General features: G+C 39.1%; 1 protein-coding gene across 2 annotated transcripts in view; it reads left to right on the top strand.

Moving 5' to 3' along the window:
• LOC127617972 (ras and Rab interactor 2-like) overlaps window positions 1-20160 on the top strand; it is a 65216-nt gene extending 45056 nt beyond the window's left edge. The window contains exons 1-6 of one of the 2 annotated variants that reach the window (XM_052090171.1): window positions 6955-8069; window positions 9050-10363; window positions 16195-16503; window positions 16864-16995; window positions 17158-17321; window positions 18290-20160. In XM_052090171.1, the coding sequence (XP_051946131.1) occupies window positions 7976-8069; window positions 9050-10363; window positions 16195-16503; window positions 16864-16995; window positions 17158-17321; window positions 18290-18607 (2331 nt within the window). In that variant the 5' untranslated portion in view covers window positions 6955-7975 and the 3' untranslated portion in view covers window positions 18608-20160. Of the gene's footprint in view, window positions 1-6954; window positions 8070-9049; window positions 10364-16194; window positions 16504-16863; window positions 16996-17157; window positions 17322-18289 lie in introns of those variants that run through there. The other variant, XM_052090170.1, reaches the window with a different exon arrangement.
• Window positions 20161-27410: the final 7250 nt, after the last annotated feature.

Here is a 27410-nt window from a genome sequence, read left to right as displayed (position 1 = left end):
ATGTTGTTGAAATATTTTATATACGGATATACAGTTATGTGCAAGGTGATTTTATGTATTGTGCTGAAGAGTTAGGATATTTCAAATAAATATAAATGGAATATAAATATGAATGAATAGTTGAATACGCACATGATTTTATTGCCACAATGGACAGTTTGTTTCAGCCCTTTTCCTCATTCGGGAGGTGTACAGTTCTTGGAGGGTGGGAAGGTGAGAACCAGTAATCCGTTCAGCTGTCCGGACATTCCTTTGAAGTCTGCTGACGTTTGACTTGGTAGCTGAAAAAAAAACAGACAGTTATTGAAGTGCAGAGGACAGACTCAATGACTGCTAAGTAGAACTGGATCAGCAGCACCTGTGGCAGGTTGAACTTCCTTTGCTGGCGAAGGAAGTACAACATCTGCTGGGCCTTTTTCACAATGGAATCAATTAGAGATGCACCGATTGCAATTTTCTTGGCCGATTTCGATTTTAGATTTTTTGCAAGTGTGACCTGCCGATACCGATTTTTTTTTCGATTCCGATTTTCTTTCTAAGAACTATTATTGACCACATATACAAACAAAATGTACCTTTCTTCATTGCTAAATTTTATTTTCATAATAAAATAAATTATTAAACATTACAATTTCCCCCAAACTGCACTAAGTTACAGGATCTTCTCTCACTTAAACAACTCTCAAAATAAAGTCCTCTGTGACTAGAAAGAGGTAGAAATAACAATTAACTGCAAATGAGTTGCTTTATATAACGGATGTCATTTTCCACTATTTTTATAAATGGACTTTTTTCTCTTTATTACTCATCTAACAAAACAATTCCAAAGATCTGAAAAACTGAAGTGTCCAATATGCTCAACTTACGTTAGATGTCCAAATATCAGTTGTAAAACTGAGCACTGCTTCGGGAACGGCTGTCAACACTCCCATTTTTCCCGGGAGTCTCCCGTTTTGTTATTTCTCCCAAAAAAACTCCCGTAATTTGTATGGCCCAAACCACGTTATATGAATAATCACATCAATATATTATTCCAAGGTGGTCCAGTTGCAAGATCTTGAATGAAATGCATCCTACTCACACAATCGACACATCATACACATTACAAATCATTTATGACCACAATGTGGCAACCTACAACCCATTTGCGCTGTTGATATCTGCGCAGGCAGTAGATGCGGGATGTTAAATGAAGTATCACTGGTAGATGGGAGAGAAAGACTCAGCTGGTGCTCTACCGAAAAATAAAAAATATACATGTACATTTAACAACAGCTGGATGGAAGAATTGAATTTCATATCCCGAAGCCATATCGACAATGCCCACGCCTTTTGCAATGTGTGTCGCACTGATTTTAATATCGGACACGGTGGGAAAAAATATGTTAAATCACAACGGCACAATTTGTATGTATTTAGCCTGCCTCTGCCATCCAGCACCCCCCTTCCCCTCTCCCGGATTTGTGTACCCAAATGTTGACAGATAACAGGCTGCGTGTGTGACATGACACGAGATTAAACAACTCGGGCAACGCGATGTCGGAAAGTACCTCCTACTCTGTATCGAGGAAATTTAGCAGATTTCTGATCCCTCTGTCCTCAACTATGGAGAACAGCTGGTCATCCAGGGCCATGAATTCCATAATTTGCTTTGGTATTTTCGTTGCTCATACCAAGGAATGATAGGAGAGGCTGCTGACTTGTGACTGGCTCTGAGCTCTGGCTAGCTTTAGCCGCTTTCACTTTTTAGTTTTTTTTTTTTAAATGGGCATTTTCAGCTGGGTGATGGTGTTATAAATGTCTAATTAGGTTTGTTGATCCGAAAGTTATTGTGATGGTTCCCCCGCGGTTTACTTTGGCCTTACAATTATTACACATTTCGAAATTTACTGTGTGAGTGAAGAATACATAAAGATCTTCCACGCCAATGACATGTTTACATGCGGCTGTGACGTTATTGCCTGCGCCGCTGGCAACAAAACGGACCGGCTTGGAATCGGTAAGACGTGAGGCTGACCGGCCGATCACCGGTCCGGGCCGAGCATGCAGAAAATCGGCTAATTCCGGTCCCTGGCCGGTCGATCGGTGCATCTCTAGAGTCAATGTGGGTCTCCCACTTCAGGTCCTGTGAGATGGTAGTGCCCAGGAACATGAATGCTTATATTCTGAATGATAATATTATATTATGAATGATCTTGAATGATACAATTATGTAAACATTAAGCCATCGCACCACTTATGTATACCAAAATGAAATCTGAATCTGAAATCACAGAGGAGAGAACTAACACTCTGCTCATTTCACAGGAGCCAGACAAACTTTTTCAGCATACTGGTGTGTACCAGCCAGCCCAGTTCAATTGAGCACTCGATAGAACCACCACTTAAAATATTTTGCAACATTTCCTCAGTTAAAAACAATGTTTAATACATTAAATTACAACATAACTTGGTTATAAATTGTTAGTAGGCTTTTTTATCTATAAGTTATAGGAGCTGTAAGATATTATCAGTTATGATATTGAGTTATATAATAACCAAAATAATTTTTCAATGGAAATAATAAACATTTTCATTAATATGTGACATTAATGGGTGTTCATTGTATTCTCCATTCTCAAAGTCTCTTTTTGTGCCACAATGACAGCATGATGCACAGCGAGAATCAAATTAATACCTGGCTTTCATTCATATTAATTTGCTCTCAGTTTCTGTTTCTTAAATGATTTTCAGGCTTGATATATCACTTTGAAAGTTCAATTTGATTTATTTGCATTGTCACCGCCCTTTAGAATGTGCATTTTGAGGCACGTCTCTAAATTGCATATCCATTGCATGGAAACATGCAAAAATTGACAAGGCATGCTATTTTGTACGTCTGACAGACACAATCCTTAGAAGACAACATTAGTAGATCAGCTCAGACCTTTTTTAAGCATGCTATAAATTTTGCACATGTTTGTATACACACAAACCTTAATTCAATCAGGGCCTTAGTGGTTATTTATTTTCACAGCTTAGACTGTATGAATTTTATTATCAGATACATGCTGATTCTGTAGTACGACAACATCCTGTAGTCTGGCTCCAAAATAACTCTGAAGAACATCAGTCAGATATGTCCTGGAGCATTGACAACACAGGGGTTACTTTGCAATCTATCACACATCAACATCCAACAAGTTGATTTTAATGCATATCTCATAAGGCTGACGCATGGGCATGATGAGAAATTGACCGCAGCTGTGTTTAATGATGTTTGTCTTTGTCAAACAGAGATCTACCTGTGTGCTTTGTGTCTAAAACAGACTGAGTGCTGGAACACTGCACCTTATGTGACACATGACATTCGTGTTGTGAGATGTAAGAAATCATCCTAACAAAAACTTTATGGTTTTGTTTATTAATTTGAAGTAGCACAGATTACAAAAGGAAATCATAGCTTAGTTGTTGTTGTTATTGTTTTTAGTGTAATTATGTTGTTTTGTAAAAACATGATTGAAAGAAAATCAGCACGTACATCAATGTTGAGCTAAACTTTTTTGCAAAGGAACTGTAGCAGCCCTTGGCATCAATAAACCCGCGTAGAGTTCGACATGTGCAATATCTTTATTATTCCATTACGCACTGTGAAACTAAAACAAACAAAGCCACAATAAACCTTAAAATACATGCATTAACAACAACACATCTTCCACACTATTTAAATTCACATTACACAATACATTTTTTTCACAACATCAACAACAAATCCAAATACACACGTACCTCGCTCCGCTTATCAACGTTAAACAGAAGGTTGGGAAAACTGAATCTAATCCTGGCCATTCCTTTAGACAAAATGACTGCATGCGCCAAAACGCTCCCTGCTCCGGTGTGGATGTATCTCTAGCCTGCGGAGCCACTGAGCTTGTTTATATCAGATCCGGGGCACGTCTTTTACCCGGACATGACTAACTCATAATAACGACACAAGCAAAGTGACGTCCACTTACACTCCCACCAAATAATGGTTATGATTAACAAACTTTGCAGGATATTCAACAGTGAATCATACATGATTTCTAGTTTACGATAAATAGGCTACGGCTACAACCCTCTAAGACTCCTTGGTAAACAGTTAGGCGAGTATATTTAATTGAAATTAACTTTCCATTTAATCCCTTTCTACCAAAAGTACTAGTTTTTGAATTGGCCGTTCAATAATCGAGGGTTTAGAAGGATGGTCTCTTTTGATTGTGGACCTCCGCTCCCCTACTTGAACCTTGACCCGACGAACTAACCCATTGGACCCTTCTGTAGTTTCCACAACTCATCCCAAATGCCACTCGTTTCTTGGAACTGTATCCTCCTTGATTATGACAATGTCATTCACTTTGAAGTTGCGACGAGGAACATGCCACTTTTGTCTCAAGGAAATATTCAACAAATATTCCTTCTTCCAACGACTCCAGAACTGCTCAGTTAAATACTGCACTCTACACCACCTTTTTGCAGCATATATATCTGCTTTAACAAACTTTCCAGGAGGTGATAGAGCAACTTCATTAAGATAAGATGATTCGGAGTCAAGGGATCCAGTGATTTTGGATTATTGATGCCATCATCGTTTAAAGGGCGATAGCCATGGCTTCATAAAGAAGAGTTCTCAAAGAGGCATCGTCAAGCCTTCCATGACACTGACCAATAGTAACATTCAAGACATTACGAACGGTGTGTATCTGCCGCTCTCAGATACCACCGGCATGACTAGCTGAAGGGGCATTGAAAATAAACTTGCACTGTTTCTCAGCTAGAAAGGCTTCAAGTGCATTCATATCACATTGCTTGAGGGCTTCTTTAAACACATTGGCAGCTCCCACGAAGTTTGTTCCCTGATCACAGCGAAGTTGACAACTGGGCCTCTAAGGCTGATAAAACACCTCAAAGCATTAATGAAAGCATCTGTGGATAATTCTTCCAGCATTTCTATATGAACTGCTCAAGAAGACAGGCATGTGAAGAGAAGACCATATCGCTTACATTCTTTATGACCCTGTTTAACAAAAAATGGGCCGAAACAATCCATCCCACAAAATGAAAAGGGGTCTGAAACTGAAAAGAGTACCACTGGCTGTAATTTGAAAAAAGGGACGACTGAATTGCAGAGCTTTATTTTTGCCATCAGTGTCTTAACTTCCAAACCACTCAAATTGTTTGTTGTTTAATGCCAAATTTTAACATAAGAATATCTGCATTTTCAAGAATAGGTGATGGTTCTAGTTTAGGTGGATGGTTATCTTATTTCTTTTAAAAAGTTTGCCTTGAAATAGGATGATCATTAAGATTTGTGAGATTACATTCCTATAATCTCAGAGGGGATCAGATTTTCTCTGACCTGGCAGTTACAACAGGAAATGTGAGACATGTACTGATTCTTGGCAGGTAGGATATCTTTTCTGTTAAAGAATTATGTTTTAAATAATACAGGTTGACAATAATGAATTCTGAAATGGCATTGCAGAGTAAAACTTGTGACGGGTGTGGTACCTCCATACCTGGATAATTTCCAAGAGAAACTCCACCAAGACTTCACAAAATTCCAGATGCTCATAGTCTGGTTATAATAATTGGGACAATGGGGGTCAGCTGAGGACAACAGGAGAAAAGTTGAGAATGAGAGCAAGCATGAGAGCAGAGAGACAAATAAGACACAACAAAATGTTAGCATTTGAAGTTTGTTTACAGAGAGTTAGACACTGAAAAAAAACATCAGAGTAAAGACAAGGACAACTGAATGTACAGGTGCAGATTTTCAGTAATTCAACTGGATTACAATCACACTCACCTGCACAGGTGTGTTACTTCTGAAGAACTGATTAGAATGATGCAATCATTTCCCACTATGTTGCATTTGTGTATGTAAGTTCTCCTTTCCCAGTTTAAAATTGTAAAGGGATAAATCATCCAAAAAGACAATTCTTTCATCATTTCATCTTTTATTTCATGGAACACAGAAGGAAATGTTTGGCAGCATGTTAGTCTCATTCACCTTTCACTTTTTTTGCATCTTTTAGCCACACAATGAAAGTGATTAATTGTGTAATATTCTGTATTGTAGCACTTTTGTGTTACTGTCAGTCTCTTTTTGATGATTTCCTTTTGTTGGAGCATTTACCCAATCACCCAGACATACACCCAAACAGTTCTCCCAATAATTCTGTCCTCATTTACTCATTCTTATGCCGTCTCAAACATTTATGACTTTCTTTTATCTGCGGAACACTACTGAAGATATTTTTATGCAGATATGTTGTAAATATATCCATACAATGCAAGTCAATGGGGTCCAGCACTTTCAAGCACAAGAAAGTGTAATCGAGCTTCAAATCATAATCACGCCAAGGAGACTGCATATCACAGTATGTATTGTGCTACAATGAGTTACATTTTGGTCTGTTCTCACCCAAAACCAATCGTATCACTTCAGAAGACATGTATTCAAACATTTGAATTGTTTGGATTATCTGTATGCTGATTTTATGTCCTATTTGGAGCTTGAAATTGTTGGTCTCTATTGACTTGACAACTGTCATTTTTGGGTGAAATATACCTTTATGTTTACAAAAGCTGAAACCTTTCGAAAGTAAAGTTTCTTTTTCTTGTAAATGCAAGATCACATTACCAAAACAAAGAGAAGTCATGGCATTGTATTGCATCAATGGAAATCTTTTGAAGAGGCGGTCTTTAAAATGAACCAGGCCGCAATATGAGAGAGGGAACAGAGAGCTGCAGCGTCTGTGCTCCTCCCACCACTTCATCGGCATGCGTGATCCACACTACTCTACCACTCGCAACTCAGACAGCAGAGTAGCCACATAGAGTGTAGACGTGTAACTATTGCCATCTGAATCTATTTAAACAGCCTGAAGAGAAGACTCTGTCAATATATGTAGTGTAAGTTGTATCAGGTTTTTTTTTATTAAATTTTTTTATTATTCACAGGGCTGTTATTGTTTTCATTAGTTTTTGTAATTTAAATATTTTGCTGTTTTGTGTATGCATCTACTTGATTGTGCTGGTTTTTGGATATGTTTGTTCAGAAGTATCTTTGAAGACGGTTTGGACTTTTTTTGCATTTGTCTTTAGGCTTTGTGTGTGTGTGTGTGTGTGTGTGTGTGTGTGTGTGTGTGTGTGTGTGTGTGTGTGTGTGTGTGTGTGTGTGTGTGTGTGTGTGTGTGTGTGTGTGTGAATTATGAAATGGCCTTGCAGGGTAAAGCTAAGAGCAAAGACGGGTGTGGTACCTCCATAACTGAATAATTTCCAAGAGAAACTCCACCAAGACTTCCTAAGATTCCAGCTGCTTATTGTCTGGCTAAAATAATTGGGACAATGGGTGTGAGCTGAGGACAACAGGAGAAAAGTTGAGAATGAGAGCAAGCACGAGAGCAGAGAGACAAATAAGACACAACAAAATGTTAGCATTTTAAGTTTGTTTACTGAGAGTGAGACACTGAAAAAAAACATCAGAGTAAAGACAAGGACAACTGAATGCACAGGTGCAGATTTTCAGTAATTCAACTGGATTACAGTCACCCTCACTTGCACATGTGTGTTACTTCTGAAGAACTGATTAGAATGATGCAATCATTTCCCACTATGTTGCATTTGTGTATGTAAGTTCTCCTGTCCCAGTTTAAAATGGTAAAGGGATAGTTCATCCTAAAAGACAATTATTTCATCATTTCATCTTTTATTCCATGGAACACAGAAGGAAATGTTTGGCAGCATGTTAGTCTCATTCACCTTTCACTTTTTTTGCATCTTTTATCCACACAATGAAAGTGATTAATTGTGTAATAGTCTGTATTGTAGCACTGTCAGTCTCATTTTTATGGTTTGTTTTTGTTGTAGCATTCACCCAATCACCCAGACATACACCCAATAATTCTGTCCTTATTTACTCACCCTTTTGCCATCTATTGTAGATATTGTTATGCAGATAAGTCAATGGGGTCCAGCCCTTTCAAGCACAAGAATGTGTAATCGAGCTTCAAATCATAATCACACCAAGGAGACTGCATATCACAGTATGTATTGTGCTACAATGAGTTAAATTTTGGTCTGTTCTCACCCAAAACCAATCGTATCACTTCAGAAGACATGTATTCAAACATTTGAATTGTTTGGATTATCTGTATGCTGATTTTATGTCCTATTTGGAGCTTGAAATTGTTGGTCTCTATTGACTTGATAATTATGATTTTTGGGTGAAATATTCCTTTATGTTGACAAAAGCTGAAACTTTTCCAAAGTAAAGTGTCTTTTTCTTGTAAATGCAAGATCACATTACCAAAACTAAGAAATGTTATCGCATTGTATTGCATCAATGGAAAACATTTGAAGAGGCGGTCTTTAGAATGAACCAGTGCACAATATGAGAGAGGGAATAGAGCTGCAGCGTCTGTGCTCCTCCCACCACTTCATCGGCATGCGTGATCCACACTACTCTACCACTCGCAACTCAGACAGCAGAGTAGCCACATAGAGTGTAGACGTGTAACCATTGCCATCTGAATCTATTTAAACAGCCTGAAGAGAAGACTCTTGTCAATATATGTAGTGTATGTTGTATCAGGTTTTTTTTTTTTTTTTTATTCACAGAGTACTGTCATTGTTTTCAATAGTTTTTGTTATTGAAATATTTTACTGTTTTGGGTATTTTACTGCATCTACTTGGTTGTGCTGGTGCTTGGATATGTTCGTTCTGAAGTATCTTTGAATAATGTTTGGACATTTTGCATTTGTCTTTAGGCTTTTTTGGTGAATTACTAAACAATTGCTGCTTTAAAGAATTGTCTGAAGTTCCCTTTTTATTCATTTGTTCTGCAGTTCTGTAGTTTATTACACTCTTTTGCTATTATCTTCGATTAAATGTATGATTAAAGTGTGTTATTATTAAATGCCTTTTTATTTCATCAAATTCAGAGGATGAGCGGAATTTCTATTTCTTTATTCTTTTTCCAAATCAGAATTCCTCATTTGATTGTGTTGTGCTGTCTTTCTGCAGGTTTCTGGGACTCTGAGTTTTGCAAAAAGAGGAAGTGTTCGGTTTCTTGGGAGACAGTTAATGAAACTTCACAACAGAAACCAAAACAGTTGGATTGTAAGTTCTCCCCAAGAGACAGGGTCCAGGCCATCCCAATTACTCGCACCCCTTCCCAGCTTGAATGCAGTCAGTCCAACGGAGCACTGTGCTTCATCAATCCCCTTTTTCTGCAGACACACCAATTTAACACATCATCCAACAAGCCAGACACATTAGCATCCCCAGACAACGAGGGCACAACTCAGCCCCACCACAGTGCCCAGAACAGCACAGATTGCCCACAGAACAGGGATAGTCATGCAAGCAGTACACCAAACAGCTCCAAAACCAGTGTGAGTAGATCCAAGAGTGAATCTCGCTCCCCGCCACCTCGGCCTCCACCTCCCTGCTTCGCCTCCAGCAGATCACCCTCCCTTCGCAAGCAGAAGAGCATGCCTGAGACAGTCTGCTGGATCAAAACACCTCAGGACAAGAGTAGCTTCCTGGGGAGGTTGGGTTCTTCCTTCAGTTCCTTATCTCCCTCATCCTCCCCACCTAAAAGGTTCATCAAACCAATTTTAGTGCCCTCATTCCGCAATAAGAATTCCTCCAGCCTGCTCGATGCTGATGGACTCCGTTGCCAAATGGCCCTGGACGACCAGACCATTGAGGATGCCGTATCTTGGAGCCTGGCCAAGCGGTCGATGAGCAACTCCAATGATCTGGAAAACAGCAACCACGCAGATGAGCACAGCTCCACCAGACGAGAGCGTTTGAGTGACATCAGCATCTCTACTTCATCCTCAGACTCTCTAGACTTAACTCAAAGCTTCTCTCTGCCCACGGAGGCCAGTCCATCCAGAACCAACCGTCCTGCTGGCGACAGCAGCCTGGAGGAGGAAGAAGAGGAAGAGGATGATGGAATCAACTTGGAGAGCGACCAGGAGGTGTCATCACCCCTCAACTCTAAAAAACAGAGCAACGCCAGCACATTTGTGCTGCCCCGCACACTGAGAGGACATTTGCGCAAGATGAGCAGCGTTCTTAACTCTTTGATTACGCCCGAGAGGAGAGCAATTTGGAAGATTGTGGAGCAGTCCAGGGATAAAGGAACTTACTTTGGCTGCCTAGTGCAAGACTATGTAAGCTTCTTGCAGGAGAACCGCAGCTGCCACACGTCAGGCTTGGACCTTCTGCAGACTCTCAGGCAGTTCATGACTCAGATGAAGTCCTACCTGCTGCAGAGCTCGGAGCTTAACCCCCCCATTGAGTCCCTCATCCCTGAGGATCAGATTGGTAAGGCTGCTTCCCCTCAATCCAAATTGTATTGTGTCAGAACGTTAATTGATCACTCTTGTGCCACTAATTGTGCACTGGAACTAGAAAGGGAGTGGAAGGCTTCTATATGGAAAGCTCACGTAAGTTAGTTAATTTATTATTAATAATAAAGGAGCAAGTAATAAGGAAATGTCTTCCTCTTTTTCACAAAGGCTCTTTTTTATGATTTAACTTATTACTTTAGTCTCATTTGTTGTATGCAAAGATAAGGTGTATCACAGTAGCTTGTTCTATGATAATATTGCAGTACCTTTGGTGCTTTTTTATGGTGGGAAAGTGACATTGAGAAGGATCTGAGGTTGTTTTGAAGGGATGTTAGCAAACATTGGAAGAGAGTCTTCCAGGTCTTGATGGATGGCTGTTTCTTATCTGAGCCACTTTCCTGAAAAACTTCTCCCCAAGGCACCACTCTGTCTCCTTTGTCACTAATTTACAAGAGCATTCTGTCCACATCACCAGTTACAACTAATATGATTTTTAACTAGCACTGGCAGTGTACAATTAAAATAGTTTTGAAAGGAAGAACATTGCATGTGTTTGGTCTGTGTTTCATTAGGTCTGAGGTTGAGAAACCCATGAGCGGGTTTGCACGAGGAAAGAATCTCTGCGTGAGCGGGCACGCACAAGGCACATTGAGCTGAAAGATAGACCGGCATATTCATGTGTGGACAGAGAAGCATTAGTGTCTCTTTTGTATAACTGGGCACACGCCTTTATACAGTATACTGTACAAAGATACACTGACAGTAAAAATACTTTAGACCTGCATACTAAAGCAGTTTAGTCATAAAGATTTAAAAACATTTTACTGTATGTCAGCAAGCAGAAGTTTGGTCTAGTGCTGGATAGTACAGCTAAACAAATTATAGCTAGATATTTTTAGCCGATTTTTAATATCTCGAACATTTTATATTTGTTCTGAAATGACTTAAAGGGTCAAGTTAAATACAGTAAAACAATATATTTAAAAAATAAATTCTAATGTTCCACACTGATTTTCACTAAAGTTTGATGATGAATAAATTTTGAATCATCAGCAAAATCGTTGTGAATGTATCATGTATATGTGATATTATATACAGTATGTATTGCTCAGTCCCCAATTGGATCGGGATCATTTTTATAATTCAGTTCCATATTAAAGTATCATGGATGATTTTCAGCTCAGTCGGCCGGGTTTTGGCTCTTCCAGGAAATGTACATAATCCCCCATCCCCTGTTTGCCCCCATCTCCCTCTTCTCTCTCTCTCTCTCTATCTCTTATATGCTTTGCTATGTGTTTTCTGCAATGGAGCACTTTCCAGATGTTCTTAAAATGGACCTTTGCCAAGAGGGCCAGTGTCTCCAATATTGCTCTCTTACAATCAGACATAATCCCTCCTGGTTGTTTATTCAAGTTTGCATGCATGTGGGTGTCAGGCAAGACTGCAAAGAAAGAGCTCCTAACCTGACCCAACTGCCTATGTGGACTGGCAGGTTTTGTTGTGTAGTGTTTAAACAAGTCCAGTCCAGTAAGGGCCTTTGCTATGCGATTACACTACAAGGAAGAATAGGCCTAATCCTTTTATATACCTTATATACCCCATTTACACCTGGTTTTAAGGTGCATTTACACCTTACACCAGTCACATGTTGTCAGGTGAGACACATTGATGTTTACACCTGGTCGCTTAAATGCATCTCCTGTGACCAATTGTGATCGGATTTCGAGGGGAGAGTTCCTGATTTCGTGACGACATACATCAGTCACTATGTAATTGTGTTAATGCATGATAATAAACCACAAAAATGTAATAAGAGACAAAGAAAGCACAAAAGAACCAGCATGCTGAAATTTAATCTAAGTTCAAATGCAACATTTCCAGCTGTATTGAAGGACTTATGTTCATACTTCTCATAAGTGTCCATTCATGTTGATTTCAGACACACTGAAGAATGTCCTAAATGTTCTCATGCTTGTGTATGTATCCACTTTTAAAAATGTTCCGATCGGACTAAAATTTCCTACCGAGGTTGCTATTACCTCCTTGAGGTTGGATGTAGTGTTGTGGTCGACTTCAGGTAGGAAAATAGTAATGACTGAGCTTACTGTTCCATGGGAATAGGGTCTGGTGACAGCCTATGAGAGGAAGAAGCTAAAATATGCTGATCTGGCCACAGAGTGTAGGGAAAATGAATGGAGGACTGCCACCTACCCTGTGGAGTTTGGATGCTGAGGTTTTATGGAAACATCAATGCAGCACCTATTTATAGACATTGGCATTGTAGGAGCAGCTTTAAAAATGTCTTGGAAGGAATTGGCAGAGGAAGCTGAGAAAGGGAGTTTCTGGCTATGGTTAAGAAGGAAAGACAAAAAAGGCGGGGGTCAGAAGTAGGAATCTGAGGAATAGGATACCTGGGTGATATATGGTGAGGAATTGTGCTGTGGGTTTTATGACATACAGAACCCTGGTTGCAAGTAATTTCTGAAGTTATGTTGTCTGGATGGGAAGACAAAGATGAGAGGCATTGGATGGGGATCCGGTTTCCAGCTGCGGGGGTTGGCAGGGGGATGTCCCTGACCACTGCCCTACCACCAGGAGATGTTCCGGGATTAATGGGGTGAAACATTAAAGATAGGTGGCTCCCAGCTGATGACCCCGCAGCTGGGCAGAAGGCACTGGTGGAGGTGCGCCAGGCAATAATGCCTGGCAGGTTAATACACCTACCTGTGCATCTGTTTATTTGAAGAGACAATTTTTTTGTGTGTTGAATCCATCATTAATGACCCCTTCCAGTTACCCTGATATAATATTTTTGCTGAGCTTTTTTTTTTAAATGAGATGGTAACACAATATGAGTTATATCAGAGTTTTGTCAAGATATGTCTGGAATTTTTTTGGTCATACTGTACCTCTGCACTATTTTAAATACTTCCTTTGAAACATGTCTGATACTAGGGATACAGTTTCAAGTTATCACTCATTTTCCTGAAAGAGCTCATTTAGTCAATAGGGGTTTTTTTTTGCTCCGTTTGTCTGGTCTAGTTTGTGTGTGCCTTTGTTCTGTGTGCGGTGACGTATGTTGTGGCCATGTAGCGTGTATTTGTGTGGGAAGTGTCACTGGATTCACTTCTCCTGTCACTGTGGCTTAATTTTCCAAACTGTGGTGCAGTGCAGACAGAGAGACGTTGAGGAGGACAGGAGATTGTTTTGAAGGGATGTTAACAATTCTTGGAAGATAGCCTTTGAAGTAGAGACTTCCTTAACTGACTGTTTCTAATCTGAGACACATTCCTGTAAACTGAGGCATCACTCATCACTGCAGTTTCCTTACCAGAAAAAAGAAAAGAAAAGAAAAACGTAATGTTCAATAATTCACCAGTCCATTGTCAATTCCTATTATAATAGCACCATACTTTATGTGACCCTTCACTTAAATTACATATAAATGATGCACTCCTCCCAATCCATTCACTCCCATTGCAATTGTGTTTTTTTTTTTCACAGAATAAAATGCTTAAGTGGAACTGCATATGATCTCTTCTCTTGAGTTCATCTCAAATCTTGTCCCACACTCTTGCCTTCATTAGCAGAGCTCTTTACATCACCCAAAAAGTGTGGGCTCCATTTGTTTACTGCACATTCTGCTCTCCCCAGTGACAGACTACCATACACACATATTTGCAACTCTGTAGTGGTTCTGTGCACACAGCTGATTCTGTTTATGAAATATGCATTTTTCAGTTGTGTCAGAGCTAAAGTCAGAACACTAAAACCCCATGATTCCAAACAGGAGGGTGTGACTATTTATTTGTTGTGATTCTGATGAACAATTTTGAGAATGAAGTGGGACTATCTGTGGCCTTGAGTGGTTCAAAATGGAAACATATATTTCATCATGGTGATTGCTGTAGACACTTCTTGTTGATAACATTTGACCCCATCATCATGACCACTACCACCACACAGCCTATTTTGTTTTTACAACAATGTTTAGGTGGCGTTACCTTCATTTCACAAAACATGTTTGTCAAGTTATTATGATCACTAATGTTGCAATTGATTCACTCTGCCATACACAGTTTAGTTGTTTACAGGGAAATGTGGTGTAACATTTTGCTTGTTACAATGTTACAATTTGGGATTTGAAATCATCATGTAATCTTTTAGGTATATACCACACTGTGCATTTCTAGAAAACAACCCGCCTACAAATCATAAAGTTATTATATTCACTTAAAAACGTATTCAAATAGAATTAAAGGTTTTTAAACTGGTGTTAACTATAATTAATGTACATTTATAATAAAAGGCAAAAAACTTGCTTAAACCTAGAGTATGATGCAAATGGAAATGCATGAAAGATAAATACATTCGCTCCAATGAGAAAAAAAAAAAAAGGATTAAGCAATGTGCCTTCAAACATGTCTGTTGCCAGACCTCTAATGACGTTATGACTTCTTTCAGTGGTCCAGTATGCTGACAGAAGCACCCTTGTCCCTATAGTCAGCACTCTCAAAAGCCTGATTAAACATTATATTTTGCTATTTAGAGCAGAGGATTTTAGTTACACATACACTCCCTCCATTGTATAGTTAACTTCATAATGGAGGTGTGACCTTCAAATGCTGCTTTCACAATCAGTTACAAGATGGAACTTGTTTTATTGAGTCAAATGAGAGCATACCGGAGAGAATCGTGATGTTGGGAAACATTTTGTACTCGTTGAAGACTTTTGGAAAGGCAGGTGCAAAACTACTTTTAAGCAGGTATTCCCCTCCCAAAGAGGAAATGGCACTATGATCCACGTCGGAGATCCTAGTCAATATACTCATCGTCACATCATTTCAGTCACAAATAGAACTGTCCAAAGATGATTCTCTTTTAGTATTTTTATTATTATTATTATTATTATTGTTTTCTTGTCTACTAGTTGCTTTTTATGTTTTCTAAGAGAACACTGGACATCCAAAACAAATTGTTATGGCTACTTAGAATTTAATCAGAATAGTGGTCAACCAGCTCATTTCGATATCAGTAGAGCAGGATGGCTTATGGCCTCTATATTATCAATATACATATAATACAATCTACTGATGTTATTGTTTTTAAAGGAATAGTTCACCCAAAAATAAAAATGTATTTACTCACCCTTATGCCATACCCAGATGTGTATGACTTTCTTTCTTCTGCAGAACACAAACATTTCTTTTTGAAGAATATCTCAGCTTTGTTGGCCCTCACAATGCAAGTGAATGGTGGCCAGAAATTTGAAGGTTTAATCCATGTCTTCTAAAGCAATATGATAGTTGTGTATGATAAAACTGATCACTATTTAAATTATTTTACCATAAATCTCCACTTTTACTGTCACATTTATTGTTAGCTACTGGAATTATTTGGGTGTATCGCCACCTACTGTGCAGGGAGAAGAATTTGTAATAAAAAAAAAGGACTTTAATATTTACCTTTTTTTCACCCACACCTATCATATTTCTTCTGAAGACATGGATTTAACCACTGGAGTCTTATGGGTTATGGTTGTTGTCTTTATATACTTTTGGACCATCAAATTTCTGAGATATTCTTCTAAAAATCTTTACGTACAGCTGAAGAAAGAAAGTCATTATCCCCATATCAGGGATATCATGAGGGTGAGTAAATGATGAGAGAATTTAAATTTTTGGGTGAACTATCCCATTAGTCCTTTTTAAATGTATATTTCACCAATTGTCAATCATAATGTAACCATCCCACTGTATATATGTGTTTAATGTAATTATTATATAACATCTTCCTCCAACATAGACCATGTTATGGAGAAAGCCATGCACAAGTGTGTGCTGAAGCCCCTGAAGCCTGTGATAGAGGCCGCTCTGCAGGACTTCCAGGTGAGCAGCGGGGCGTGGCAGCAGCTAAAGGAGAATCTGGTATTGGCCAAAGCCAAGAAGCCCCAAGAGATGGGTGTGGATAGAGCCTTGCCCCCTGACTCTGTGGCCATAGAGAAGATTCGTCACAAGTTCCACAACATGTGCAAGATGTACTCACCTGAGAAGAAAGTCTCTCTGCTTCTAAGTGTGTGCAAGCTTATCTACACCATCATGGAGAGCAACTCAGGTATGTGAATGTGATGCAGTTTACCCCCCCCCCAATAAAGAAAATTCTTGCATCATTCACGTTGTTCCAAACCTTTATGACTTTATTCCATGGAACACAGGAGATGTTAGACAAAGTTAACTATTGTTAGATCTTTTTATTTTTAGCCTCGTCTTGGTACCAAAGGACAGTTAGTTTTGCCTTTATCTCTATTTGGAACAACATGGGGTTGAGTAAATGATGACAGAGTTTTCAGTTTTGGGTGAACTGTCCCTTTGTATACATGTTTTTAATCAGTCATTATGTATAGAATGATCATAATATAGAATGATCATAATATTTAAGCATAAACTCAAAATAAAAATATTTTTGTAATGGCAGGGAGGATGTATGGGGCAGATGATTTCCTGCCCATGTTGACATTTGTGATGGCCCAGTGTGACATGCCTCGGCTGGATGCAGAAATTCAGTATATGATGGAGCTACTTGATCCTTCACTGCTTCATGGAGAAGGTATAATAAGCCCCATTGTGATCCTATTTTGCTGGAATCCTATTTGTTTTATTCATCATAATAATCCATACCTTGCTGTGGATGTCAGATGGTGGCCTACTGTAGTAACTACAACATTGCCATGTATTAAACTTTCTCATTAAATCCCATTTCTGTTTGTAGGAGGCTATTACCTGACCAGTGCATATGGAGCAATGTCTCTTATCAAAAACTTCCAGGAGGATCAGGCAGCTCGTGTACTGAGCTCTGAGACTCGGAACACACTGCACCAGTGGCACCGCAGACGCACCACCCAGCGTACCACACCATCTGTGGATGACTTTCAGGTAAATCCCTCTAGACATGTCCTCTTTTCCAAAACTTGTGAGCTGCCTTGCTGTCGATTTTCTAAGTAGGCAACTGCCTTCTAAGGTAGCATCCCAACTTAAACTGAAACATTAGAAGTAGTGCTGTCGATTTAACATGTTAATTTGATGTGATTAATTATATAAAATATAAAACATGTTAAACAAATTAACACAATTAATCATGTCCCTGAAAGTACATAAGTAGTATCCCTAACTTCAGAGCAATTCTAGCTTGAAGTTTGCAGCAGGGGGCAGTAAGCGAAACTCCAGCTGTACAGGTAACACACAGCTGGATAGAGAACAAACCACACTCAGGCTTGCTTGACACTAGCGACAGGCTGACAGCACAAGATGAAAATGCGTTTTTGTGTTCAATCACAGCTGAACAGAGTGCAATTCTGAATCTGGAATCTCAAGACATGTTTTTCTAACTGTCAAAATGTTTAACCTGACAGAGCGACCTAGCTAACGAAAATACTTAGCTAACACAAATATTGGGGTAAATTGTAAATACAATTTTCAGTTCTAATTCAATTCAGATTTTCTATTTTTATCAATACGTTTCGGCATTGAATGAATTATAAGTACATTTATAATAATTTCTCTTCCTTTGTTCACATCTTAGATTTTTTCAGTGAGCTTACCGCGATGCATGGGATTGTCCTCACCGCGAAGGATACATGCATTCGAATTTGGCCAAAATAATTTATCTTTTGGAATAGCCTTTGCACCTTCGCACCTATGATGCTTTGCAATGTTGATAATGCAGGCAGGTCACTATGTTTTGGAAACAGCCATGGAGAACTTCAGATATGGCTGTTTACCTGTTTTGTAATTGTTTTATTGAGTGGAGTTCCACTGTGTAGGTAATTAACTTTATGGATTTAGTAAGTTTATGATTATCATATATTGGATTGACACCTAGATGTTTCCTTGTCTGTATTTAGAACTACTTGCGGGTGGCACTGCAAGATGCAAACAATGGCTGTACAGCCAAAACCCTTCAGGTGCAACCTTACGCCACAACAGAAGATGTGTGTCAGATATGCGCAAACAAGTGTAAAGTTTTGGACCCGGAAAACTACGCCCTGTTCCTCTTGACAGACGAAACGACTCAGCAGCTGGCCCCAGACACTTACCCACAGAAGATTAAGGCCGAACTGCACAGCCGCCCACAACCGCAAATGTTTTACTTTGTGTACCGCCAGATCCAAAACCTCACAGTCTCTTTGGACCAGCTCAATGGCAACTCTGTGCCCAATTGAGATAGCAAGCCAAACTCTGAACGCATCATCATTCATCTCCTTCAGTAGAAACACTGATAACGTCTGCATTGATTTGAAAATGTGCATTTGTTGGAGGGAAGCGGAAAATGTGTTTTGAAGGAAATAAGGAAGGAAGGATGTGTCTGACAGATGCAGCACTTTTTTCTGCTCTGTCTTCACTATTTTCACAAGAGGGTAGCTGTACCCAAATTGCAAATGCTACAATTGATAAATGAATGCAACACATTCAGATTACCAGAAGATTTGCAATGTTGCCTTGTCTCTTGTGTTTCTGTAAAGCTTTCATGCACAATTCACATGATTCCAGGTGGTTTATTTACACTCCGAGGATTGTGCCCTACATACTGTACTCCTGATTTTCCTAAGCAATGGTGGTATTGTTCATATGACTGCTATCCTATGCAGAGCGCAGCACATTATTAACTAATTATTAACATTATTGCACAAAGTGATGAACTCTAGGAAGTTCCTCCATTTTACATTTGTCTAGAGCAATTGAGTAATGTGGACATCTCAGTCCCCAAGGACTTTGAGGACATCCTTATATCAACTGAGACTCATTTTCTAAAGTAAACCTTATCCATTATATTTTGCAGTTGCTGGTAAACTGCCTTCTTTTTATATGTGATTTATTGTTATAGTTTTGCATGTATCTATTTTATGATAAGACCAATTAATGAACCAGGCATTGTTGCCAGTGATGTTTTATCCTACTGCTTTTGTATGAATTATGATCACTCAGTGCTTACAGTCATAAGTCAAACCAAGTCTTGTTAAAAACATTGAGAGCATTGGGGAAAAGTGGTGAGGCTTTGTTCTAAAATACTGTACTACTGACAAGCTAGATTCAGTTTGGGGCTTGTGGTGACCTGGCTCTCTGATGTACAGATTTTTTTTTTCTGGCTTGCAGGTTTTTAATACAGAAAAAAGGGGTTTGGCATTCAGGGCAAAAGGAAAGATCAGTGTGATGTAAGAGAGAAGAAAACAGAATGACATGGAAATAAGAAAAGAAAAAAATGGGAGGTTAAGAGTCATTAGTAGAAAATACCAATGGACAGAAAAGATTTTTAAATGTCACTGTAAAGTGCTATCAGGGAATACCGGGAAGGATGAGACACATAGATGAGAATACTCATCTTTTACCTTCATAACTGTACTCATAACCTACCAAGTATTTTATTTTCTACTAATGTACTTTAGCATGTTTTGATTTAAACTCTGGGCATTTTTTTTATTTAGTTATATGACACGGGGTGCTGAAATGCTCTAACCCATGTAACGTTGATATAGAAACACTAGTCTCACACACAGCTACAGGTTTCAAGTCTTGAATTATATTTTAAAGTTATTTTACCAAGATATTTTAAGTCTGGTAAGCGTATACATATTTATATGCTATCTGTGCGGGAATTTTTCACAGATCTGAAAGTTTTGTGTATTCATTATGGAGTCTACTAGACTCCACATTCCTTAGTTCTTCCTTTTTTTTGTCTTTTTTAATGTACTCTGTTGTACACAATAAATTGATGTCAAACATTTTTGTTCTGTCATCTATTACAAGCTTTAAAAAGGTTATTCTACATTAACGGTTGGTTTGGCACTGATTTAGTTACTTTCTGCTTCATCACCATAAGGGCTTGTACTTCCTTAAATAGTGATTCCAAGTAAACCAAAACCATGAGACGGAACAGCTTGCTTCTCTGGCTATGTTTTCTCACTGTCTTTAAGGTGCACTCATTATGGACTTGCACACCTGGTATGCGGCATCGCTCAAACACAATAGTGTCCAGTTACAGATTACATTGTAGAAATTCACTATTCAGAGTTAGTCAAGATTAAAGCTACGTACAAACTGCCAGCGACTTTATCGCTGCAGGTCGCCAGTGGCTGGCGGTGAAGTCGCTAGTGGGTGTTCCCACTACTGGTTGCCTAGTAACGTTTATAAATGACATTCACGGATGTCATTCCATTGCTGTTGACAGCGAATCTCTTTTCTTGCCACTAAAAACAAACATTTTGTAGGGAAAAGACGTACACGTACGTACACACTGCCAGCGACATCGCGCGCGACAGCGACTCAATACCATTCATTTTCAATGCGAGCACAGCGACTTCGGCGATCTGAGCTGTCGCGACCGTTGAGCTAGATGTGGGCGTGTCCAGCGACGCGACAAAGTTGAAAAAGTTCAACTTTGGGCGACTAACGAAGCGACAGCCAATAGGAGAGACGACGGGAGAGCTCACGTGATCCTTCTCTCTTTCTCTCAGCTCCTGCAATAGCGGAAAGATGGATGAAAGGCTAATTCTTGCTGTTAGAAATGTTCCAGTGCTCTATGATATGTCTCTTCCCACGTACAAGGACATTTTAAAGAAAAATACTGCGTGGAAAGGTGTATCTGAGATCGCGAGGATTTTATGGACCCATACAGACCGACATTTGCATTTTACGCCGCAGATAAACAGCCGCTCTGGCAAACAGCACGCCTTGTTTCTCATTCATCTTTGATATAAAGCATTTTATGTACTGATTCCATTTATATTTAGTCTTTTCCCTACAAAATGTTTGTTTTTAGTGGCAAGAAAAGAGATTCGCTGTCAACAGCAATGGAATGACATCCGTGAATGTCATTTATAAACGTTACTAGGCAACCAGTAGTGAGAACACCCACTAGCGACTTCACCGCCAGCCACTGGCGACCTGCAGCGATAAAGTCGCTGGCAGTGTGTACGTAGCTTTAAAGCTGCGTACAAGGTGCGTACACACTGCCAGCGACATCGCGCGCGACAGCGACTCCATACCATTCATATTCAATGAGAGCACAGCGACTTCCGGCGACACGAGCTGTCGCGACGGTTGGCGACTAGATGTGGGCGTGCCCAGCGACGCGACAAAGTTGAGACAAGTTCAACTTTATTCAAATTAAGAGCGACTAACGGAAGCGACAGCCAATAGGAGAGAAGACGGGAGAGCTCACGTTATCCTTCTCTCTCTCTCAGCTCCTGCAGTAACGGAAAGATGGATATTTTCCAGTGCTCTATGATATGGATATGGTATATCCAGCCGCAGCTTCTGCACCAGCCGGTGGTACTCGCCGTGCTGACTCCGAGATTTAATGGTTTTGTGAACCCAGACAGACCGGCGTTTGCGTTTTCGCCGCAGATAAACAGCCGCTATGGCAAAGAGCACGCCTTGTTTCTCGTTCATCTTTTATATAAAGCATTTTATGTACTGATTCCATTTATATTTAGTCTTTTCCCTCCAAAATGTTTGCTTTTAGCGCCAAGAAAAGCGATTTGCTGTCAAGAGCAATGGAATGACATCCGTGAATATCATTTATAAACGTTACTAGGCAACCAGTAGTGGGAACGCCCACTAGCGACTTTCACCGCGAGCCACTGGCGACCTGCAGCGACAAAGTCGCTGGCAGTGTGTACGCAACTTAATTCAATTAATGAGCTAATGTGTCCAAAAACAGGGCAGTTACAGATATTAAATAAGTAATATTTGGCTGGTCACGTGATCCTTACATGTCTGCCCTCATGGGAGGATCCTTTAATTAAAACAGCTTTAATAAGGTTACTGATATGACTTGAGTCTTCATCTCATGTGAGTGTTTCTGATTTTATACATGTTTCAAAATTAATATAATTTATTTCCTTGTAAATCTTCTTTAATGTGGAAAAATTAATAAGTAAACCTCTAAGGGAGAATTGATCTGTGTGTGTGTGTGTGTGTGTGTGTGTGTGTGTGTGTGTGTGTGTGTGTGTGTGTGTGTGTGTGTGAGAGAGAGAGAGAGAGAGAGAGAGAGATAATTTAATACTTACAGACATTAAAGACAACCAACTTACCTGTCATTAAATGTTTAAGGCTGACTTATTTAGAAAAATGTTCTAGAAACATATCAGCAATCAATGTATCACTTGTTATACACAATGTTTCAATTAAGTAAGCATCTTATTTGAAAGAGGACTGAATCTTGCTGATTTTAACTGAATTTTGGATTCCTTTAATCAATGAAAAAGAGCAAGCCTATAAAGCCACATCTGAAAATCAATTCATTGCATTCCAACACATTAGGGCCCACATAATACATTTCTGTGTTATTTTTCTGTCATATTGATTTTATTTTCAATTTCATAGCTTGTAGAAATCATGAAAATAACTCTGCCATCTAAAACAATTATGCCTGTAATTTTACATAAAATTGTGAGTTGATGCCAGTCTTTATATACAAAGTTGCATGTCCTCAGTATTTGCGGTAACCCTCTTTTCAATATTTTTCACAACAATGTACCCAGGCTCTTAAATGTTTGTATCCCCCAGAATGCAAAAACCTCTTTGGGGTTAAGCAATGAAAAATGGATGTTGTAAGACCATAGCTCCTCTTAGTGGATCATTGTTGCAATAAAACAACAAATAAAAGCACACTCCAGACTAAATGTAAAAGTATAATGCAGCCATTGTTGTAGTTGTAATCATTAATAATAATAAATAATAACAATAAATATAGATTTAAAAACTTGCCTCATCCAGCGCACTCAATGTTTTGTTTGCAAATTATTACTTTTTTGTTGATTTTGAACTTTCATGAAACAAATAACAATCATAATCTACAATATTTCAAAAAGAAGTTAATAAATAAGTAATGCACCAATGTCAAAGCAAATTATTTGATTAACTGTCTACTGTTCATTTAAAGGAATATCCGATAAAGGATATTCCAATTTCAATTCAAGTTGAGCTCAATCAACAGCATATGTGGCATAAAATTGATTACCAAAAATTCATTTTGACTAGCCCCTCCTTTTCTTTAAAAGAATAAAAGAATAATTCTGGGTTACAGTGAGGCACTTGAATGGGGACCAATTTTTGAACATTAAAATACTAACTTTTTCAAAAGTATAGCCACAAGACATAAACAATATCTGTGTTAACATGATTTTAGTGTGATAAAATTGTCCACTAACCTTTTCTGTTTAAAGTTATAACCAATTTCACAACTTTGTTGCCATGACGAACGATGTAATGTCAACAAACCCTATAATCACTGTAAAAATTACAAATTAAAACAACTATATTACTCTAAGAGTACACGAGATTTAACAGTAGAATTAATGTAAAATGATAAGCTTCACGTTTCTGCCTTTAGATTCTGCAACGGCCATTGTAAGTGCCTTACTTTAGCATCGATTTTTTTATTTATTTTTGTAATCAACATTATTCCGCATATGATGTTGATTGAGCTTAACTTGTATTGAACGAATATTCTTTTAATGGGGAAAGTTCCACTGTAGCTTGGTGTATGCAAGAATTGAAGACATTATAAGAAATGTTTGCCTTGTCATCCTGAAATGCGAGACATGTAAATAACCCACAGTTATTTAAATTCGTTTTGGCATTAATATATTATTCTGATGTTATCGTAATTCTATATTTCTTAATATTAGTTTAATATTGTGTTTATTATATTTTGAAAGTTTACTTTGCACTCTTTATTTAACCTATAGAGACCTTTATTTTGAAAGGCCGCTTGCCGGAAAGACCAGATCGCTCGTGCACAGAGAGCGTGCATACAGATAGATTGCTGACAGACGGAGACACGGAACCACGTGGTTACAGATTCACGGATCTGAATTCTTGTATTAATGTCACCTTTAAGTGAATTTAGGCATTATTCGCTGTTTGTTTTTATTTTGTAGTATATTTTTTGTATATATTTTTTAGTACCTCATTGGAAAGGAGTACAAGCAGTGGGGATTTCTTTAAGACTGCAAGGGAAGCTCAGCTTCCCCTATAATGTCAAAAAAATAATGGTCAAATATGTACTATTGTGTAAACAATTTATTGACTAAAAATGCGTTAGAACACGTTCATCTCAAAGACGAGTTCGTTCAGAATCAGCTACATTACATATAGCAGGTCGGCTGACTCGATTTACTTCTCATACATTCCCGTAGCGTCAGTGCATATCCCTGTTGAAGCCGAGCGTCCATTGACTTCAATGGGGCTGCTCTGAACAGTTTTTTTCAGTGCTCCGAAAATAGACGGTCATTGGATAAATGCTGCGATTATGTCCCGCCCACGGACGCTCAGCGTCTCTGGGGGTGAATGAGGAGTGGGCTGGCCCGGACTCCGGGCTTCCGCGTGATGATTGGAGGATCTGTCGAAAGACTGCATCTCCTTTTGATTGACAGTGAATCTGTACTATAAGAAGTCACTGAAGCTATTTCGCGCTCAGTCCCATCGCGGATTTCTCAAGTGTAGTCGAAAGACAAACTGCTGCAACCTATTTCTTTATATTTGTTTGGCGAAATTGCTAGTCAATTTGCATAATACATTTCACACAATTATACACCACATTCCTTGTTTCAGTTTTACCAAGTTTAATATATTTTGTTTTAGAGCATTCGTTTGTTCGTTCATTCATTCATTCATACAGTAGGCTAGGCTAGCGTCGTACGGGTGAAACTGCGCACGATGGCAGACGGTGCTAATATTGTCGACCTGATTTTGGTGAAGCCATTTGAAAGTCTTCCTTACGAGGAAAAAATTAGAATTAAACAGCAGGGCAGATCAACACCTAAGATTGATTTAGTGCAAAAAATAGGGTAAATAAGTTTATAATGTAGGCCGAAAATGAGCTTCCCCTCTTTGAAAGACCAGCAGCCGCCACTGAGTACAAGGTATACATGATGTATATTTATGCACTTGTATAATGTTACATTGCATATCTTGTCTTTATAATTGTTTTATATGTGCTTGTTTCATTTCTAAGTAATTTAAGTTGTTTATGATAAATGTTAGTATTAATCTTCTAATTTTGTTGCTATATAGTCTACTGTTTGTTTCATTTATATGTACGTGAATTATTAAAAAATTCCAATAATGTTAATTCATCTGTACTAGATCTTACGGTGTTGTGATGGCGTTGTGATGGTGTTGTGAAGGTATTAAGGACAATAAACTGACAGCATCAGTGAGAGAGCGAATTTCCTTGATTTAACCGGGCTGTTACAAGGCAAATGTTGGATCACCATAATTAGGAAGTTTCCACATATCACTTCAATTGATTTAAATGTTCTCTGCTATTCTGGACGGCAGAAAATTCTGGATAGGCTCCGAAAATTCTTCGAAAAGAATGGCCTTCTCCGCTGCCATGGTTGCACCGCTTGCGTAACACAACAGGGTGTTCAACACACCACTGTTTCTGTTTAAATAAACATTTTGTCGGGGCTGAACGTGCTCCAGGTTTCGCATTCTCCATGTTTTGTTGTTTGTGTCACTGGTCAAAAAGGCAGACATCAGCCGCTGAAGATCGAGCATTCAGCATCGGAGTCCGAAACTGAAGATCATGTGCACTACTTCGTTGGGAAGAGGCTTTATCCTGCATAAAGTGGTTTAATCTTATTGTAAATTAACTTTAATTTAATTTTCAATATATGCAGCATTGAGTCCATCTACATAAATAATGCAAGAGAAATCATACAAGCAACTGGCCTGTCAATTTGACCGCTCTTACAAAAGTTACCAACAGTTAAAATGTACTTCTGTTTGGTCATATTACATTCTATGGGATCACCTTTAATCAGTGTAAAACAGCTTTTTAGAATCTTTATCAAGTTTCTTGATTTCAGTTGTGTGTCTAATAACAAAACATTTATAGTAATAACAAAAAAGTTAGAATGGTGTTTTTGGAAAGTAGTTTACATGGGACATTTTTGTCTGCCTTAATAGTCAAAGAGGTTCAAGGCTCATGAGATTACACATAATTATCTGAAATATTGACTGATAGTTGCATAGTTTTGCATTGCTCAATTTGCATTTACTGTTGGAATTATAAGGTTCTCTTTCTAACATTTGTTCGGTAAATCACTGGGAATTCGCCTCAGGCGTATCTGACTCTGGAAGCAAAGACACTATGTCTGTCAGCTGACATACCAATCACAGCAGTGATAAGGGAGCCCCACCTTCCTATATAAGACACCGCCACATGTAACTTCTTCATTCTTGTTCTCTTCCCCGTGAAGATTATTGGAAGCTATCCTCAGCAGGACTCGCAATTGAGTGGTTGCTAAACATTTCGTCAGACGAGCAATTCAGCTACGTTCTTTTGTGAAAATATTCATTGTCAAAGTGAATATACTATTCTGCTGTGTCAATGTTGTTCCCTCCTGTCGAGGCACGGGTGGTGAATCACCTCCTCCCCACATCATCGGGCGGCCTTTTAGTCCGCTCCCCATTCATTGCCGGGACAGACGGAGAGATTGTCAGCCTCCATTTATCAAAAGAGCTACTGATCTTCAGCCTTAGCCGTAAGGGCTCTTAAAGCTACCTTGTTCCTCGCATCGTATCAGGCTGAGCTGATGGAGGAGATTGGGCAAATTGATGCTGGGGCACCAGACACAACGTTGTGGGAGAAGATCTGCGTCATTGCAGATCTCAACCTGCATACGTCAAGAGGAGCCATCCAGAGCTGCGGCCGCAGCTTGGATCCCGCCATCATGGGCGAACAGGCTGCGGTTGACAGGTTTGTCTGAAAGAGAGAAGACAGACTTCCTGGACACCCTGGTGGAACCAAAAGCTCTTTTCGTTGCAAGGGTTTCTACGATGCGGCAGCTGTGTGATCCAAATAAGAAAGATGGGGAGGTGTTTGAAACGATTTGCTTCCCCGAAAAATCACTGCTTGAGCTCTGCAGCCATCAGGTTCTTGGTTCCCAACCCATTTTAGAGGTTGGCAATCTAGACCCAGACCAAGCCCCCCCACCCCTACCAAAAGCTACC

Source organism: Xyrauchen texanus, chromosome 24, assembly GCF_025860055.1.
Source record: "Xyrauchen texanus isolate HMW12.3.18 chromosome 24, RBS_HiC_50CHRs, whole genome shotgun sequence".
NCBI lineage: Eukaryota > Metazoa > Chordata > Actinopteri > Cypriniformes > Catostomidae > Xyrauchen > Xyrauchen texanus.
This window is presented reverse-complemented; position numbering and strand designations above follow the sequence as displayed.